General features: G+C 41.6%; 1 protein-coding gene across 1 annotated transcript in view; it reads left to right on the forward strand.

Moving 5' to 3' along the window:
* Positions 1 to 20,293, forward strand: part of NCOA2 (nuclear receptor coactivator 2) — a 220,711-nt gene that overhangs the window by 124,336 nt on the left and 76,082 nt on the right. The window contains exons 4-5 of the mRNA XM_074146655.1: positions 1,170 to 1,271; positions 2,184 to 2,356. Coding sequence (XP_074002756.1) covers positions 1,189 to 1,271; positions 2,184 to 2,356 — 256 coding nt within the window. The 5' untranslated portion in view covers positions 1,170 to 1,188. The remainder of the gene's footprint in view (positions 1 to 1,169; positions 1,272 to 2,183; positions 2,357 to 20,293) is intronic.

The following is a 20,293-nucleotide window of genomic DNA, read 5'->3' on the forward strand; positions in this document are numbered from 1 at the left end:
GTGTCAAAAAGAAGAGAAGGAGGCTGCAGTTGTAACCCCCAGCAGTTCCCTCGTTGGGTTCAGTGCATGGCCAACAACTTGGCCAGCAGAGGAAAAGGAACTGGTCGGGTGGGAATGAAGGACTGGGAGGAGGTGGTGGACCTCCTTGTTTTGTTACCTGCTTTCTGTTTTACCCTGGTGTGAAGTGATCGTGGAATTACAGGCTCCGGCTCTTATTTTAGCATGGGATGAATCACCTCCTGGAGTCACTCCCCTCCCTCATGGCCCTGCTGTTTATTTTTGGGCTGATCCCAAACAATACGGGAGCTCCCTGAAAGATCTGGCACCATCTCCCTGCCGTGATCCTTACAAAACTGGCAGCAGCTGGGCCTGCCTTGTGTTGCGTGAGCTTTTTGATCATTTCCATCATCTCCCTGTGCCCTTTGCAATAGTGTTTTCTACCTCTAGAATATCAGTATTTATTGAGGGGGGTGTAATCTGGGGTGGGCGAGTTCCAGGTGCTCCCGCGGGTGCACAGGACAACAGGACCGGGGCAGGATTTCCATGGGCTGTTTAATGCCCAGAGTATAATAAGCTAGTGTCGTTTTAACACCATAGCTCGACAAGTTATTTTCCTTCTGAGGCAGATTATATGTACAAAATATTTATCATCTCCTCAGTGATCTCTAGTGCTGACAGACGTTCTGTTTCTGTGATATTCCGCATCGTCTTCTGGATTTTAACCAAAGCTGCATGTGCTGCCTTTTCATGCATCTGGGGTGCGTGTTTCATTTCATGTAGTTCAATTCTGTCGTGTTTTTTTCTTGTTGTGTGGCACTATGGCTTTTCCCTTTGTCTTTCCTCATTCAACCTTGCAAAATTGCCATGAAAATTCAGCAGCCCGGGCACAAAAGGTACTTCTCCGTTCTTACAGAACTGGTAGCAATCAAAGAGATGATAACCTTTTACTTTGCCCATCACACGTTTTCCTCTGAAGGAGTTTTGTGTGTAGCATTTTGTGGGGTCATAAACACGGTATTTTTATTGGTACCTTTCGAAAAAACACTGTTTCAAATGCTAAATTTGCCAAGTCAAAACTGAGTTGAGCATGGAACGAGAAACTTAGAAATGTGAACAAAGAACTCATGGCTTTTCCACCCTAACCCTTTCTTGCACTTTTTTCCTTTTAGTTGCTGATATGTGTTCAAGATGAGTGGGATGGGAGAAAATACCTCTGACCCATCCAGGGCAGAGTCAAGAAAGCGCAAGGATCCCGATCAGCTTGGACCCAGGTTAGAGCATTTACGTCTGAAGATGTTGAAAGAGAAAGATTTAGAAAAAAAAATACCACACGTACACGTATTTCTCATAATGATTAGAAAATGACAAAGTTGCCATTCTTGCATAGAGAAGTCAGTACCACTCTGCTCTGATTCAGTAATTCTGTGGTGGTGTGGGTTTGGGGATGGAGAGTGGGGAGGTATTGTCTTTTTTTATTATTTTCTTGTTTGTTTTAAATCCAGTCTAGTGCCAAAATACACAATTTGGGTGATAATACAGGAGCTCTGTAAAAATATTTTTTGGCTAATCACTGCAGAGAGTCTTCAGTCACTCGTCTGGCAAGCTAAGATTTTTTTTACCACCTCTCTTGTATATCATAATGAGGGACTTGAGGAATATTTTGCAGCGTTATAGTATTTGACGTACCAACACAAACAATTTTTAAAGCATAGCCACTTGTTCAGCATTTTTTCTTCGAGCTGTCTTTTGAAATTTCACAAGGAGGTAGGGAGTATGGATTGTGTGGTTTAACTTTCTAAGCTCTTTTATTTTTTTATACACTGTCATTATTTGATATTGCTTGGGTTCTCAATGTGATGAGGAAGGATACTCCTAAATGTTCAAATCCCACCTCCCCACCAGTTAATCCTCTATTTTGAACTTCATATTCCAAACCTCTTTTGAAACAAAAACATGGCTACTGGGGAAAAAATAAGTAATGTCTTTTTAAACGCTCCTTTGCTTGTTGCAGAGGAAACCTTTCTGCTTGAGAAACTTGTAAGTTATGTTTTTTGTAGTGACAGAGGGCGGTTCTCTCTGTTTTTCTTAAACTATTCTCAAACCATTTGAAATCATCTCCGAGCTGACGAGAAGGCAAATGGGCTTAACATTAAATACAACGTTTTTGTGAACTCCTCTTTCAGCCCTAAAAGAAGCACTGAAAAACGCAATCGTGAGCAAGAGAATAAATACATAGAAGAACTTGCAGAGCTGATTTTTGCGAATTTTAATGATATCGACAACTTCAACTTTAAACCTGACAAATGTGCAATCTTGAAAGAAACTGTGAAGCAAATTCGTCAGATAAAAGAACAAGGTAAGAAGACTAATTAATTGACTTTGAATGTTTTCTGTGCTGACTGTTACTTTATTTTTGGCAAAGTCTCTTCAGCTGTTCTTTAGCACGTTCCCAGGTTTTTTTAATCGGTAATGAAAAATGCTGTGATGTCATGTAAACGGAGTGTGTTAAATATCACGTTTGGTATTTTAAAAATAAACTTCACAGAAAATTCTGAAATTGCCTAGAGAGAGAGAAGGTTGGTCAGTCCCACGTGGGCATCGAATGGAATTGAAATCAGTTGTGTTTTTCCAAAAGTCACACTAGCGGGTGGCTTTCAGAGAAAATACTCTTATATGGATGATGAATCCATGTAAAATAGGAATAATTCGGGAGAGTGGGCTATGAAAGTATTCTTCATCCCCCCTCTTGCTTTCTTTTGTTGGTATGAATAGATATTGTGGAGTAAATTATCTGCGTCCCTTAAATGATGACATCATATCCTCAACTACAATAGATTTGAAACTATTCTAATCTCTAGATAGGACTCCGTTATAAATGTAAACCAGGGAACGTGACAGTTTTCTTCCTGTTCTTTGTCTAGAAGATTAGTTTTGTATTTCTTTTCTTTGGATATATTTCCTATTTAAAGAAAAAAAAAAAAAACCAAACCCAAATCTTTTAGAAACGTTACATTTTTGGAGGTGGGTTTTGTGGCCCAGGACTGTCTGGGCAGGCGTGAGTAGCACTTGCAGGTGTTTGGGGCAGATTCGGATTTCTTAACGTAGGTGCCTATCGTTTCTCTTTTAGCGTAGAAGATTGCAGTCTCTTTATAAACTTGTGTTTGCAGCGATTCCTTTGGTTTTCAAACACTCTAATTAACATCTTTCACTTTTTCAGTGTTCTGTGATTTCTGTGGGAAAATAAAGCTTCCTCTTCCATACTGTATGTGTGAAGTTATAAAAGCGGAGATTACATGTTGCATAATTTAGATACAGATTTATTTCTAAAAACAAGTAGATAAGTAGGTCTGCAGTTTTAGACTCAGCCTATTCAAAGCTAAAGGGAAAGTGGGAAGCGTCATATGGTGTCAACTGCCTCCAATCTTTGGGAGTGTTCTTATTTCTCAGCTTGTTCCCATCTTATTGCTATTAGGTTGCTGTAATTTTTTAAACGTACATTCTAGTGAAGTTGCCGTGCTCCGTATTAGAAGTATCCCCATAACCTGGCACAGTGACCATCCTCATTTTGCACCTTGCTGGCTTTTGAGGTTCTTTCTTTTCCCCTTATTTTCTTTTCTTCTTCCTTTTCTCTTATCCTCATCCTTCCATTCTTCTTACCCTTACCTGAGAATGGAAAAGGACAAAAAAAATTGTGTTTTCCTGGAAAGTGGTGTGCACAGAGAAAAATCTGTTAGTCCTCTTGGTAATTCTCTCAGCGGTTCTAGAACTAAAAATCTGGTCTGAAAATCTGGCTCTAACTAACGGCAACTTCGGCAAATCCAGGATTTTCTTGTTCAGGACCAATATCATAAAAACAGGTTTCATATTGTTATAAAATGTTAACGCTCATCAGACCAGGTTACATGCAAATTGTTTAAGCCATCGTGGCCTTAAATAATTGTACCAGAGCTGAACGTGCACCTCATTTACTAAGCTCATAAAGTCCTGTTGCAGAAACAACTGAAAATACAATTCTAAAAACAGACTAAAATGCTACGGATGCTGTTTATTCCGACAAGTAAAAGTACTTTGCAACCCTTGAGCAATAAAGATACGAAATTACTCTTTAGGTTGTTGATTTGTTCTTCAACGTTCTTCAGCTGAGAACAATTAGACCGGCTGATAACTGTGTGGGTCTTTACATAAAGCTCGTCTCTGGTACGGACTAGACTTTAAACCTCTCTAAGAGGCATCGCGAAGCACTGAGACTTTCAAGTCTGTCATTAATAGCATCTCAGGATCTAGAAACAAAGATTGGAATATTTGAAATTATTCCTTTAAGTCATTAAAATAATGTTGCATAAAGTGCCATGAGACTCAGGTTAAAAATCAGGTTTTCTTACAGTTGTTTTGTTGATTTTTACTATTACACTAAATGCCTGTAGGAGAAAACTAAATGAAAGTCCTGAAATTCCTGCATGATTCTACACAAACATGGACAAATTAAGATGGCTCGGGTTTTGCGCAGTGGGTCTGCTCTGTGTTTCTTCAAAGGCAGATTAGATTAAATTAGTGAAAATTTATTTTACAGTTTTATTACTTAGAAGTTTGAGTGAAGAGTTTGAGCTTTTGAAAAAAAAACCCCAAAAATTCTTTACAAATTTTCTTCTTCGTCTGTAATTTAGACGAATAATAATTCATGGCAGGGGGGTTGGAACTCGATGATCTTTAAGGTCCCTTCCAAGTCTAACCATTCTACGATTCTGTGATTCTAAATAGAACTGCACATTCAGGTCTAATTACTTACAGAAGCGCAGTCAGTTATAAATACCTTGTAATGCCACTGAAAGCAACAGGTTTTGTAGCTGCTACTGAGATTTGACAAGGAGACTTTATTCTAGGTTCTAGGAATGAAAATGAGGAAGGAAGAAATACAGATTGGTATTCATTTCCCATGTCAAGCTTGCTGGGCTGGTAGCTGAAAAAAAGTAATAGATTTTTTTTTTTTTTTTTGCTCTAGTAATACTATGTAATTTAGTACAATGTTATCCTGATCTATTTTATATGCAAATACGTATTTGCAATACTAGATCTGTTATCTTTATATCATTTCTCACAGTATGTACTTCAAAGATTCTTTAGTTGTGGTATGTAAGAGATTCGGTTTATTACAATTTGAAAGCAAGTTATAAATATATGCCTGTAACTGAATTCATTAGAAGAATTAAAGATATTCGGAAGATGTAACCATTGTGTGTAGTTTTAAATGGGTTTTGAAATGTTTTTAGTACTTGGGAAAATGAAGACAAGTTTCTTTACAAAAGCTTAATTTTCTACTGAGGACTTTTTTACCAAATTATCTTACAGTGATTGGATAGAGATTTGTGGATGTCCAGAGGAGATGAAAAACAGGGAATTTAGCGTGAAGATGAAACAGAAGTTGTATTCGTGTAAATCTAAAGTGCATATTTCCGCTGAGGATTTGAGACTTGCGTTTCAAGCACTTGGGGAAAAAATTAACTCCTTTTTTTTTTATTTATAGCATAAAAGTGATATGTAATGGTGGGGTTTTATGGTTGTGTTACATGGTACTGAAAGTGTAAGCTCGCCTGTTACTTGCAGTCTGTGTTGTGACTTTGAAAGAATAATAGTTGTATATGTTGCAGATGTGTTCCTAATGCACCCAGATGTGTACCAGCACAGTAAGTTCCCATTTGCACGTGCTTAATTAAAAAAAGCTTGTTTTAGACAAGTGTAAGGACCACTGGGGATAAATGTTCCATTATATGCTAGGCAGCCAAGAAGCTATAAAGCTGTCTGGTTGTACTTAAGAAAATATATTTAGTAAGATAGTGTTTGATTGATTTTAGAATCCTACCTTATTTTTAAGAAACAACTTCAGCACTTAAGACAGATTCGTTTCGGTTGTATAAGTACTGCTGGGAATGTTTTCTCATATCTGAAGGCAACAAAATCCTGACAGCAAGTAAAAGGAGCCTGGATTCTCTTCTTCCTTAGTTTATAATCAATTGAACTGTTTTATATCAATCTAATTTCTTTTCATACCTATAGTATTTCTTTTCCTTGGATCTTTTCGGCTGCCTGACTCCTCTCATTATGTTAGCGGTTTTCTGTCTCATTATTGTTTTGGGCTGCTCTGTCCCCCTTTAGCCGATTTCTTTTTTCTTTCTAGGTATTAAGCAGGATATAAAAATGAAACCTTTGTCCTTAGTTTAAAGCTCTTTTTATCCATCCTGCTAAGCTCAGTCTCAGCAGGTAAACAGCTCACATTTTAAAGCAGAGACTATTTGTTACGTTTCGCTGCTTGAACATCTCCTGGTTCAGGCTTTGAAACTGCCTTTCCTTCATTATCTGGTTGTACTTTTACCCTCTTCTCCGGGTATCAGCAATGCAGTAGGTACGGAGAATACTGAAGATCACCTTAAGCCTCTTCGGCAGTTCCCCTCTGTAAGCAGTCTCCTCTGACCCCGTCAGGAGGAGTGCTGAAGAATCTGTCCTGACTTCAAGTACAAGACGTGGGGTTTTTTATTTCTCAAGTCCCCTGAGTACCTTTTATTAAACTCCAGGTCTGTATCTGTTATTTTTCTCCTTCTGCTCTCAGTGCCTTTCTGTTTGCCGGAGCCTTTTTTTAGGATGGCATCCACCTGTCTTACTTAGGTTCACGTACAGTGAGATACCACCTGCTGGGCCAAAGTATTCCCAAATGGGATTTTTTGTCTCAGCTCTGTTTTCCTGCGGAGTCCAGCTTTTCACGCGTCGCTACTTTCTGAAGAGGTTTTGTGTTGTGTAGCTCAGCTTTTCAGTAGCGCAGGGAAGGGATAAGCGGGGTAGCGATCATCAGCCTAGTTGTCAGTGTACACTTTTGAGTTGTCAGATCTTGTTTTCAGAATAGCCTTACGAGACCAAGCTTGGACAGAACGGATCACCATGTGAAAGCTAAACAGCGTTGAAATTCAACAAGGGCAAGTGTAGGGTGCTGTGCCTGGGGAGGAATAACCCCCTGCACCAGGACAGGTTGGAGGTGACCTGCTGGAGAGCAGCTCTGAGGAGAAAGACCTAGGCGTCCTGATGGACAATAGGATGACCATGAGCCAGCAATGTGCCCTTGTGGCCAAGGCGGCCAATGGCATCCTGGGGTGCATCAGGAAGAGTGTGACCAGCAGGTGGAGGGAGGTCATCCTCCCCCTCTACTCTGCCCTGGTGAGGCCCCATCTGGAGCACTGTGTCCAGATCTGGGCTCCCCAGTTCAAGAAGGAAAGGGAACTGCTGGAGAGGGTCCAGCAGAGGCTACAGAGATGATGAGGGGCCTGGAGCATCTCCCTTAAGAGGAAAGGCTGAGGGACTTGGGTCTTTTTAGTCTGGAGAAGAGAAGGCTGAGGGGGGATCTGATCAACACCTATAAATACTTAAAAGGGTGGGTGTCAAGAGGATGGGGCCAGTCTTTTTTCAGTGGTGCCCAGGGACAGGACAAGAGGGAACGGGCACAAACCTGAACATAAGAAGTTCCATCTAAACATGAGGAGGAACTTCCTTCCTGTGAAGGTGGCAGAGCCCTGGAAGAGGCTGCCCAGAGAGGTGGTGGAGTCTCCATCTCCGGAGACATTCCAAACCCTCCTGTATACGTTCCTGTGCGACCTGCTCTGGGTGACCCTGCTCTGGCAGGGGGTTGGACTGGATGATCTCCAGAGGTCCCTTCCAACCCCGTATCATTGTGTGATTCTGTGAAGAGAGACATGCAAGAGTTACGGAACCTGTATGAATTAAACCAGAAGGCTTGTTGTTAATAATCTATATCTTCTTTTTCTGGTTTCCCCTTCGATAGCAAAACCAGTTTTTGCTTTCCCGTAGCAGGACTACTTTGTAATCACAGGGTCACCCCAGCAGACAGTCTATTGTTGTCTCCAGCGCCAACGTGCAAGTAAAATCGCTTGCTAAAGGAAAACAGCGTGGTCTTAAAGCTGTAATGAGGTGTTACTTTGGCTGCTGCTACTTTGAATTTAGCAGATCTGAATTTAGATTCATATTTCACAAGGTATTTAAGCAACTGCCTAACTTTAAGCAGATGAGTAATCCCTGTTAAGTCAGTGGAACTACTTAAAGGTTTAAAGTTATGTACATAAATATCTTACCAAACCAGGGGATGTTAAGACAAGACAGCGTATGCAGACTTGATTTTTGTTTGGTTTTTGTTTTGCAAATGTTTCAGTTGGTCTGTTTTGCTGTAACGATATTTTTTGTGTTAATCATAGTTGAGATTGCAGGAGATTTAAAATTGATGGCAATTTTTGAATCTTTTTTTTTTTTTTTGAAGGAGTTCTGCATGGCTATTATTATTTATATGTGCTGTTCTTTCAGCCTGATAGGACTTTAAGACTGAATTAAGTGTCAGAGGAATTTGTGATGTGAAGTCAAGCAATTTATGCAGAACATTTACCAAAACAAATCTATAAGTGAATTTGCTTTGCAGTCTCCTCTACCTACAGCTGAGAGTGATGCACTGAAAATGGCTTTGATCTCCCTCTGTACATTGTAAAGCTTTTTGGCTAAATATCCAGTTATATTGACTTCACTACTTGCGTGCCTCCAGAGAACTACTGATTCGCTGAAGAATTTAAACTGGTTTTCGGTAATGCAGACCATCAGTTTCTTTTCTGGCTCTGATGAAAAGTAGTCATTAGCCAGCAGAGCCATCACGTGGGGAATTTCCTGGAGTTTCCTTATTTTGCTGGAGTTGTGTATCACGCAGACTAGTCGGCTTAGGCCTTATCTACATATAAATGAGAGCTTTTTAGCTGTACTAATAGTTTTCTGTGAAAGCAGTGTTATAATTTAATTAATATGACTTATGAAAGGAGTAGCTGAAGATGCCTTTATGACATATAGCTGTGTCCACCCTGGGCTCAAACTGTGGAGAGAGTTGGGGTTGTGCAGCCTGGAGAGGAGAAGGCTCTGGGGAGACCTTTCAATAATTAAAGGGAGCCTATAAGAAAGACAGAGAGACACTTTTTACTGAGGCCTGTAGTGACAGGGGCAACGGTTTTAAGCTGGAAGAGGGTAGATTTAGATGGGACATAAGGAAGAAATTTTTTTGTGATGAGGGTGGTGAGACACTGGCCCAGGTTGCCCAGAGAAGCTGTGGTTGCCCCATCCCTGGAGGGGTTCAAGGCCAGGCTGGATGGGGCTTTGAGCAACTTGATCTAGTGGAAGATGTCCCTGCCCATGGCAGAGAGGGTGAACTAAATGATCTTTAAAGCTCCCTTCCAACCCAAACCAGTCTGTAATTCTGTGATTCTCTTGCCTTAAGAAAAGAGGCAAAAATAATCATGAAACCGGTAATCAAAATTGTGAAACCAGTGTCAAATCTATGCACTTAATAAGATTTAGTAGATTGTTGGTTTTTGCTTCCTAGTCGTGGTTAAAGTCTTATCTGCTGTTTTAGAATAAATGTAGTTTTGTTCCCCAGAGTTAATGAGCCTGTTTACTTGTCATCTGATGAGATTTAGGTTAATTTTTGTTTTCTTTATTTTGACTAAGAGCAATAATAGAGTGGTCCTAAAGATGTTGATGTGCAGGCTGCAGACTAACCTGCAAGAAATGAGGTAGCTTTTGAAAGCCCTGGTTCCACCACCACAGAATTGTAGGGGTTGGAAGGGACCTCTGGAGATCATCCAGTCCAACCCCCTCACAGAGCAGGGTCACCCAGAGCAGGTTGCACAGGAATGTGTCCAGGTGGGTTTGAATGTCTCCAGAGAAGGAGACTCCACCACCTCTCTGGGCAGCCTCTTCCAGGGCTCTGCCACCCTCACAGGAAAGAGGTTCCTCCTCATGTTGAGATGGAACTTCCTCTGTTCCAGCTTGTGTCCGTTGCCCCTTGTCCTGTCACTGGGCTCCACTGAGAAGAGCCTGACCCCATCCTCTTGACACCCGCCCTTTAGATACTGATCAGCATTGATGAGGTCCTCCCTCAGTCTTCTCTTCTCCAGGCTGAACAGCCCCAGGTCCCTCAGCCTTTCCTCATCAGAGAGATGCTCCAGTCCCTTGGTCATCTTCATAGCTCTCCACTGGACTCTTTCCAGTAGTTCTCTGTCCTTCTGGAACTGGGGGGCCCGGAACTGGACACCCCTGCCCTCCTCTTGGCCAGGAGTTTCCCTTCCCTCCCTTGCCCTGGCAGTAGCATTTGTGCAGCTGCGTGGGGAGCCTGAGCAGTATTTTTGATTTGGCTAGATTTGGTTAGAGTTGGAAGAGACCTTAAAGATCATCGAGTTCCAAGCCCCCCTGCCATGGGCAGGGACACCTCCCACCAGACCAGGTTGCTCAAAGCCCCATCCAGCCTGGCCTTAGACACTTCCAGGGATGGGGCATCCACAACTTCCCTGGGCAACCTGTTCCAGTGTCTCACCACCCTCGCAGTAAAGAATTTCCTCCTAATATCTAATCTAAATCTCCCCTCTTCCAATTTAAAACCATTACCTCTTGTCCTGTCACTACATCTCCTGACAATGAGTCCCTCTCCGGCTCTCCTGTAGGCTCCCTTCAGATCTTGGAAGGCTGCTATGAGGTCTCCCTGGAGCCTTCTCTTCTCCAGGCTGAACACCCCCAGCTCTCTCAGCCTGTCACTCCTGGTGGAGGAGTTCAGTTCTCGGGATAATTTGCTTGAAGTTTTAGACCGGAAATCTAAGTTTTGATGCCAAGTTGTGGTTCAAAGCTGAAGAGAAACTAAATTTTCACTCCTAATTGTTAAGACGGTGGTCTTTTTCAGGTAGAAAGAATAATTATTCGCAGGTGTTGCAGGAAAACTTGCCTGTTTGTTTTGCGTCCTACTTGTATTTTGCTTTTCTTTAATTTTTATTTGATTTTCTTTCATAACTTCTCAATGACCGAGAGCAAATCATTCCAATCAGTGCAGCCTGGTAGTTTATTTTATGCTCTGTGGCTGCAGAGGTGGTTGCAATCTGAGAAGTCTGTAGTAGCAGTGTTGGGGAATGCTGTAAAGGATTGAGCCACCCCTGTTGTGTTTAACGTGCTTTGGGGGATATGTCTCGATTGTCCCCTCTTTGTTCCTTGCAGGAATATTTTCATTAAAGTTTTGGTTTTGTTACTTTAATATTTAGCAATCGTAGAATGGTCTATCTCTTTTTTATTTCTGGGAGCGTAGTAAAAATGTCTTGTGTAAGAAAGATGGAGACACCTCTTCTTGAAATTCAGGATTTTGGAGGCTGCCTCCTTGCAGGCAGTGTATTGTTCTCAGGCTGCATTTAAACTGTCACCAAGCGCTTTAAACTTCACAACTTGACAGTTTTTCTTTCGGAGTTTATCACGTAATCTCTTTATGAACTGTAAATATCATAAATGCATTTAGCATTTTGAATTTGGGGAAAAAACTAAAATACAGAAATACAGCCTGACATCCAGCCCTCCACGGTGTGAGCCAAGATCTTGAGTCTGATGTTTCTCACCAGCTGCTCTGTCCTCGGAGGTCTCTGGTCAATAAGAAACGCTGAGTTTAAGTGCTAAAGAACAATCGGGGGCTGCTGATTCGAGTCTTAACGTTTGTTTTTGTAGTGCCTTGTTGCTGGAAGGTGTGCGGCGTGAAAGGTGCTGGCTGTAGAACACCAGGGCTTGCTGTGTGCTTCAGATTAGTCGGTGCAAGGTACTAATCTCAGCAGCGCGTAAAGCGAGTCAACGAAGAAGGAGACTTCACGTTACCTTGACTGTCTCTGTGGAGCTTAATTTATGGAATAGCAAATTAATTTACTGCGAGTAGTGATGATACTTCAGTCAAAATAAGATCATCTATTATAAGGAACCTTGCTTTTGTTACACAGCTTTTATCTTTTCTTTTTAAAGACTGCAGCCTGAGAAGTGATAATATAATATTTACTCACAATAGGGTGCAATGTCTTTCATACCGTGTTTGAATCCTGAAAACCTGTGGATTCGCAGCACATTAAAGAGGCATCGATCAAAGGCTCCTCCGTGTTCAAACTGGAACCAAGATAATTGCATCTGTTCTAAGTCATGTGTTTTGTTATTTCTGTAAAAGATTGTACATGTGGACAACCGTACAGCTAGAAATAGGGGTCCTTGAATGTGAAATGACTGAGGATATGAAAAACAATTACTACTTCAGCTTTCAGTTTCTTTTATAAAAACCCATGGTGTGCAACTGGGGAAAGAAACATAGACTGGGGTTTAAAGGATGATGTGGTAAATGATGAGTTACTTCCTCTGTCGTGTAGGCTGTTGAGCTCCCAGGGAATGTCCTCAGGCAGATGACTGGAGAGCCAAGACATATACGCCTTCTGTTCCTTTTCATCATTGAAGTGTGTTGGCACATCTATATGTATTTTACAAGACAATGGGTACTCTTGTGTGTGTACTACACACACACACACACACACACACACACACAATCATGGAATGGTTTGAGTTGGAAGGGACCTTAAAGATTATCCAGTTCCAACCCCCTGCCATGGGCAGGGACACCTCCCACCAGACCAGGTTGGTCAAAGCCCCATCCAGCCTGGCCTTGAACCCCTCCAGGGATGGGGCAGCCACAGCTTCTCTGGGCAACCTGTGCCAGTGTCTCACCACCCTCACAGTGAAGAATCTCTTCCCGAGATCTACACACACATACTCTCCCTCTTCCCTCTGAAAGCAAACCACTCTTCTTTAAGTTGCACAAGATCAGAGCAGATGTCAGAAGATGGAGACAGAAAAGTACATAAATTGAAGTTCTGCTAAAGTAGAAAACTCTCAAAGCAGATGCTCCATAACTGGAGATGCTCCAGGTGCTGCCATGTTCTGAAATAGTATCCACATGTGGTACCAGAAGTGTGATAGCTCTAGTGACTGAGGCTGTGTTCATCTTGAACCAGAAAGGCACAGAATCATAGAATTGCCTGGGTTGGAAGGGACCTTTCAGATCCTCAAGTCCAACCATCAACCTAACACTGACAAAAATGATCACTAAACCATATCTCTAAGCACTACATCTACCCGTCTTTAATACCTCCAGGGATGTCCCTGCAAACCTTGCTTTCCTTCATGATGCAGAGGACTCTTTAACAGGCAAAGGCAGGATACAGCCTGACACCTGGAATCTGTGGCCAAATCCAAATCAGGTGCAGATTATTAGTGGAAAGTTAATGAAAATTTGAAGGAAATTAAGGAGGAAATTGGTAGGTTCTGTCAACCCTCCTGAACAGATTTGCGTGTCCTTCATGTATCATAATTGAGTTGGACGTTCTTGGCGTGATGCAGGAGTCTCTTGGTGAAATATTTTGGGATGTGGCTGGAGAGTCAGAGCGATCCTTTGTTGTCTAAAGATGTGTAAGCATGAAGAGCATATTTAGTAGCCTTTTACTGGTACTTTTTCTTCTGAGGCACAATTTCCTAGAAAGACTTGGAACAACCTGCAGTTCCCATGATCCTTCTGAGGGAGATGTCTTCCAGCGACAGGTTATTCTATGTCAAATTTCGGTCTGGGCCTATGTTCAACACTGAAGAGGAAGTGTGCTTAAATATAACAATTGATTCACTTGGAAATGCAAAAAAAAAGAGGAGGAAGAGGTGTCAAGGTTGTAAATTCTAAATATAGATCGGAAAACTCTGAGGGATCCTCATTTAGATTTTTCTCCGTTTGTTTGTTTTGGTGTTGGGTGGAAAAATATCAAGGTATTTTGTGCCAATAACGTAAAATTCTTCCTGTCTCCCTTCTTTTCTACAAAACTTTTTACTTCCTTGGCTTAGGAGGAAATATTTGAATGGTTGGGTTTATTTTTCTATCTTCAGTTATTTCTTAATATCCCCCTTGACTTTTCTGAACGCATTACTCCCTGTCACTAGCTGTCAAAAGTGATATTTTACACAGAATGGATTTTCTTTGTATTTCAGCCTTTGCTGTTTTCTTTTCTCTCCTTTTTAATAGTTGTCCCGCGTTTTGTTTTCCACGTCTTCCCCAATTACGCTCCCTCTTGCTTTCCGTGTAGCTTCAGACGTAGTTTTTGGGACCAGCATTTCTGTACCTGTGACAGTTTTATTCCATTCGCTGTTGTCTCTTTGATAACTATTTTCTCTCTTAGTGCCGCAGTAAGAGATCATCACATCGTTTTAGGGGATGTGACCAAACTTGCTAATAAATCATTGAGCATTACACCGATCGATATCAAGGGTTGTTGTGATTACCATTAAGCTTGGAAGTTGAGCCAGCGTCTAACCTGCTAGAGATGCTGATTTTAACGGGACATTATAATACAGCTTGTCAGGCCATTGTACTTACTGTTCAAAATATAATTATGTGTTTGCAGTTGGCAATCTCAAATGCAAAGATGCCCAGTAAGCTTTTTTTTTTGTTGTTGTTGTGTTTTTGTATTGGTGAAACAGGCAGAGAAGGCAGTCCATAAAACCTTTATTAAATACAACTGAGCGAGGATATTGGCTTTCTCAGGGTCGTTGTGAGTTACTGTGTAAGATTATTCTTCCGTTCCCTGAGCTCTGTCGTCATCATGGGCATTGTCTTTCTTTCTTTCTTTCTATGAAGCTCAGACAAGGAGCGTATATCCTTTATCTCAACAGCTTAAACCCTTTGCAGAGGTGGGGGTTTGGCTGTTTTTGTTGGGGCTTTTTGGTGGGTTTTTTGTGGTTTTTTTAAGAGGTACTTTGCCCCAGATCTACAAATGTCTTAGAATTTAGATACTTAGCTCAAAACCCCTTATCCTTATATGTTTAGGCTGAGGCAGACCCATAATCGTGGAAATAACAACTATTATTTAAAAGGTCTCACCTGTTGGTGCTCTGATGGGTGAAGTGAGGAGCAGGCAACCATGTTCCGTTCTGTAAGCAATTAAGTAAATTGCTGGCTGGAGGAAAAGGTTCTGGATTATCCCTTCTGATCCGATGCCCGGGCTTGGCGGCAGACCTACATTGCCAGCCTTCGTGCCAAGGAGGGCCATGACTAGAGTCAGACCTTCATCTTCAACAATTCCTGGTTAAAGCCACATTTTCAATGTGACAGTTGCCAAACCGGGGACACCTCAGTGCCGGCTTGCGCCGCATCAGGAGTTTGGGGCTGGGAAGAGCAGGGAGGCTACAAAGTTGGCTACGGCAGTGGCCACCACCACAACATGCAACGTCCTTTCCAACCAGTTCTAGTTGCCCGTGGCCAAGGGAACCAGTTTTAGGTCAAGTCAAAGTTTCTTCTCAGAGAACCTATAAAGCTCACGAAGAAAACAGAGAAAGCAATAGCGTCTGCGTTTAATTATTTTTCTGTTTACGGATTATACTGATTTGTTTAAGACTAGGTGCTGATCCCTACTTTATGACTCTGAAATAAAGAAAAAGAAACGATAATGCCTAATTAATTGAGTTGTAAGTATGGGTCAGTCTATTGAAGGGAGCCCATTTGTACCTATCAGTTCTATTAGCAGGCATTTTAAAATGTGACAGAACAAATTAATGTAATTGAGATTAAAAGTGACTTTGTCCGGATGTAAATCTTAGCAACAAGATAAGCCAAACTTTTCTAGGGTAATGAAAAAAGATCTTTTAATTTTAGAGAATATCTTGAAGGATGCGTGTTAATAGTCATTACCATCCTTCCAACAGCCATGCTGTATTCATAATGTACCTGAAATAATGTAGCCGCTGTTGAAATATATGAAATAAATCTTAAACGCATTTTCATAAAGGATTTGCATTAAAAAGTCCTGTCCTTAAAAAGCAAGAAGAGGGGCCTCAACTTCTATTTCTGAACACTAGGCTATTATAGGAAGAAAACTTTACTTGTCCTTAATGATTTAGAGCTTTTTTGTAAAAGATTTATCTACTCTAATCTAGACTATTAGAAGCAGTAGGAGCCCTGTTATCCGTGTTAGCATGGGCACATTAAATTAAACTTGTTTCTGTTCTGCCTTAGCTGTCTTCAATTATCTCTGCTCCGTTTTGGCCTACACTTTATTATGGAAACTTATTTTTTTTCATGGGCTCATAGGGAGCCCGTGATCTATCATATTTCTCTTTGGTGCCCCATATTAGGTCTCTTGAAAACTTTTGCAGTCGTCGGTGGCGATTTATAAAAGCAGGAAGATCGTTGCGTTGCTGTGAATGATCTGGTGTGTCACAAAGATTTATCAGCAGCATCCTAAAATAAAGAAGGTATTTTGAAATCACGGCGATGTGGCATTTGAAGGAAGGGAGTCATCTGTTTCCTTTTAACAGTTGCTTGAGTACAGAAGAGCAAGGCTTCAAGAAACGGGCTCTGGATAGATTAATATTCCATTGCAGTATGTTATTTTGGCCAAAGTTTTGGAAACCTGTAAGTTTAATTAGCTTGGCAATTGCATCTGCGGATTCTAGTCTAAAGAGTGTTAACCTTGTATCTTTATTTTCAAAATCTTGCCTGGTTTTTTTATGTGTCAAAGAACCAACTGGAGAGCTGTTAACTTTTGTGAAAGCAATATATTATTTCTGAGACAGTGATGGAGCCCTGTTTTGAACGAAATTATCAGATTCTGCCATATTTCTTGTCTTTGAAAACATCAGCTCAGCCAAAATGTTAAAGAACATCAGGCTCCCAGCATTTAGACATTCATAGTAATGCTGTTTTTAGAGATGAATTATCAAAACAAGATGAGGTTACTCATTAAGTAAATATCTAACACTTACAAAATCGTAAATGCCAAAAAATACAGTAAAATTTTCTGTCCTAATTCAGTACATACCAAAGAAAATAATTACTTTGTTAAACTGAGTGATGCCAAAATATTTGTAACTAATATTTCAGTGCAGAGGTCAGTTTGCTTGGCTCTTTCTTTTGAAACTCAGCCATATTAATGTAACAGATTTTAAGTCAAGGCTGATGGATGCGTGGCATTTGTTATCTCCTACAGTTGAGTAGTTTCCATGAGTGTTTTGAAGTCATCTGAATACCAACAGAGGTATAAAACTGTTGCCTGGATATGTAAGTGTTGGTGTACACAGCTACAGAAACATATATTTGAATCTGCTCATCTGATTCCAGGACAAACTAATAAGGGACTGATTAAATTGAGCGTATTTTGGGGTAAGGCACTGGTAGCCAATGTACCTGATCTACCGTGTGCACTACTTTCTTGTCTAAGTACTGCATTTTAGGCACTTTTAAATACTCTAAATTACACCGCAATGAGTCAGAGATTTGAGGTTATACCAGTTACTACACATTCCTGAGAAGTGTATGTATAAAAACGAAACAAAACAAAACAAAAAAACCCCAAACCAAACCCAACAAAAATCCAGCATTTAAAAAGGCATTTTAAACTAGTGAAAATTATGAATTCTCGGCACCGTCCGGGATTTTGACTTTTTGGTAAGGAAGTTTCCTGGGCAGGCAGCACCTTTGATGATTAATTTATTTATGCTCTTTCTCCAGCCAGACAGTATACACTGGAAAGATAGTGGTGGTGGTCTTTTTGGAGAAAAGAGAAAGAATATCACTTAAAAACATAGGAATATAGACACATGCGCACATTTAATTTATCTGTTTGCAAGTTAAGCACACCCTTTCGTTTTATATAAAAGCGTATGTTGAGTGTAATCAAATATTTTAATAAGCTACGAGCTGTCTAAAAATTCTGCAAGAGTAAAACTGCACCCAGTTGTATTCCTTTACACTTTTTTTGAAAACTTAGCAGAAAATGTCAATGTTGCAGCATGTCCGGGGGGTCAAGAGGTGATGGTTGGGATGGAACCTTAATTGCACATTCAAGAGATCTTAATGAAAAACAGCTTTCCAGTCACCATGTGGTGGTTTGACGTATCCGCACGGTTTCAAATAGGCATAGGGTGAGAAATAGTTTCTGGGTCCTGGGTTGCTTTTAGTCTTAGTTTAGATTTCACTTAAATGGTAGGATGGCAGTTGTCCTTCTGTGTCTTTACAGATAAATAAAAATACTAGAAATAATCTCAGCAGGGAAATTATTTCACTTGCTGTTTTGTTTTGTATTTTTATTGTGTGCTGGGGATGGATCAAGCCATTGTGGATTTGGGGTGCCAGATAGGACGCTTTATTTTTCAGTTAAGCAGCAGCAAGTGGGTTGTAATTTTGGGTTTTACTTCAGTCCCCAGCCCTTAACTTACCAGAAGCTAGTGACCTTCTGAGGTCATCTCAGTTGTGAATAATCTCTGCTACTGCATTAAGCAGATAAATCTGGGAACAATCACAAATTCATAGAATGATAAGGGGTTGGAAGGGACCTCTGGAGATCATCCAGTCCAACCCCCTGCCAGGGCAGGGTCACCCAGAGCAGGTCCCACAGGAACGTGTCCAGGCGGGTTTGAATGTCTCCGGAGATGGAGACTCCACCACCTCTCTGGGCAGCCTCTTCCAGGGCTCTGCCACCCTCACAGCAAAGAAGTTCCTCCTCATGTTTAGTTGGAACTTCTTACATTCAAGTTTGTGCTCATTTCCTCTTGTCCTGTCACTGGGCACCACTGAAAAAAGACTGGCCCCGTCCTCTTGACACCCACCCTTTCAGTATTTATAGGCGTTGATCAGATCCCCCCTCAGTCTTCTCTTCTCCAGACTAAAAAGACCCAAGTCCCTCAGCCTTTCCTCATCAGGGAGATGTTCTAGTCCCCTTCTTTGTAGCTCTACAGGTACATATTTTTGCAAATAATACTATTTCTGTGCACAACATTGTCACTTTTAGTTGCCAGTGTTAAATCCAAGAGTTAGAAATCTTTAGAGATGCTTTTTAAATGTATTTATAGAGGGTGAGACTCAGCCTCAGTGCTCTGGAAGGAGCTGTGTGCTGGGAGCGTGGGGCATGTGCTCAGGTCATTGGGCTTGGAGCCGACCGGCTCCTGGGGTGAGGGGAGGAAAAAAGGGACACTTCCAGGGCTGCCACCTGTCCTCTTCCTCGCTTCCGAGAAGTAGACTGTTGAGTTCTGTAATAATGAGAGAAAAAACGGGTTCGTAGATATGCTGACAGAAAAGACAGAAAAAATGAGAACGGGGAAGAGAAGAAACCAAGGAAAAGGTAGTAAAATGCGTATTAAAGTATTTAGCAAAAATAACATACAGAAATACTAGGCTCCTTTCTGTCCAGTGGTGAAATATTATTCTTGGTGAGTTGAATTTCATTATTTTTGTCCTTGTTCCAGTTTAACTTAGCTGAGGGCAATTATTTCTCAGGCAGTACTTCTTACAGAAGTTGTATTGGGTGACAAAAATGCTGACTTGTACAAAAAAAGAGTGATGGAGAAATGTCAAAATTATTAAGAGAAATGAAACTAGTATTAATTTTATGTGTTATTACTTCCGTTTGTTGCTATTCCTAAATCCATCATGGCTTTTCGGTGCTTGTTTTACTTTCAGTGTCCATGAAAATTTTATACGCTGGCTACTGCTAATGAATGTTCTAAGAGCAGACATCACTCAAAGCTTCAAAAGCTCCAGCAGTGCTTACCCATAGTTCGTGTTTTTATGAGAAAGCAAAGCTTTTCATAGAGCTGCTGTCCTACTGAAGCTTCTTTACATCAGGGGAAGGTGGGGCAGGTACGTGTGGGACGGGAGAGCAGTCATGCCAATTAGAAGTTGAAAACACTGTGAAGAAGAAGCATCGCAGAGGGATCTGGACAGGATGGATCAATGGGCCGAGGCCAGCGGGATGAGGTTCAACAAGGCCAAGTGCTGGGTCCTGCACTTGGGTCACACCAACCCCATGCAGCGCTCCAGGCTTGGGGCAGAGGGGCTGGAGCTGCCTGGCAGAAAAGGACCTGGGGGTGTTGGTCGACTGTCGGCTGAACATGAGCCAACAGTGTGCCCAGGTGGCCAAGAAGGCCAACAGCATCCTGGCCTGTATCAGGAACAGAGTGGAGAGTAGGACTCAGGAGGTGATCATCCCCCTGTACTGGGCACTGGTGAGGCCCCACCTCGAGTGCTGTGTCCAGTTTTGGGCCCCTCACCACAAAAAAGACATTGAGGTGCTGGAGCGTGTCCAGAGAAGGGCAACGGAGCTGGTGAGGGGTCTGGAGAACAAGTCTTGTGAGGAACGGCTGAGGGAGCTGGGGGTGTTCAGCCTGGAGAAAAGGAGGCTGAGGGGAGACCTTCTCGCTCTCTACAACCCCCTGAAAGGAGGGTGTAGCCAGGGGGGGTCGGTCTCTTCTCCCAAGGAACAGGTGATGGGACAAGAGGAAATGGCCTCAGGTTGCACCAGGGGAGGTTCAGATTGGATATTAGGAACAATTTTTACCCTGAAAGGGTTCTTAAGCCTTGGAACGGGCTGTCCAGGGAAGTGGTGGAGTCACCATC

This window comes from Numenius arquata, chromosome 4, assembly GCF_964106895.1.
Source record: "Numenius arquata chromosome 4, bNumArq3.hap1.1, whole genome shotgun sequence".
NCBI lineage: Eukaryota > Metazoa > Chordata > Aves > Charadriiformes > Scolopacidae > Numenius > Numenius arquata.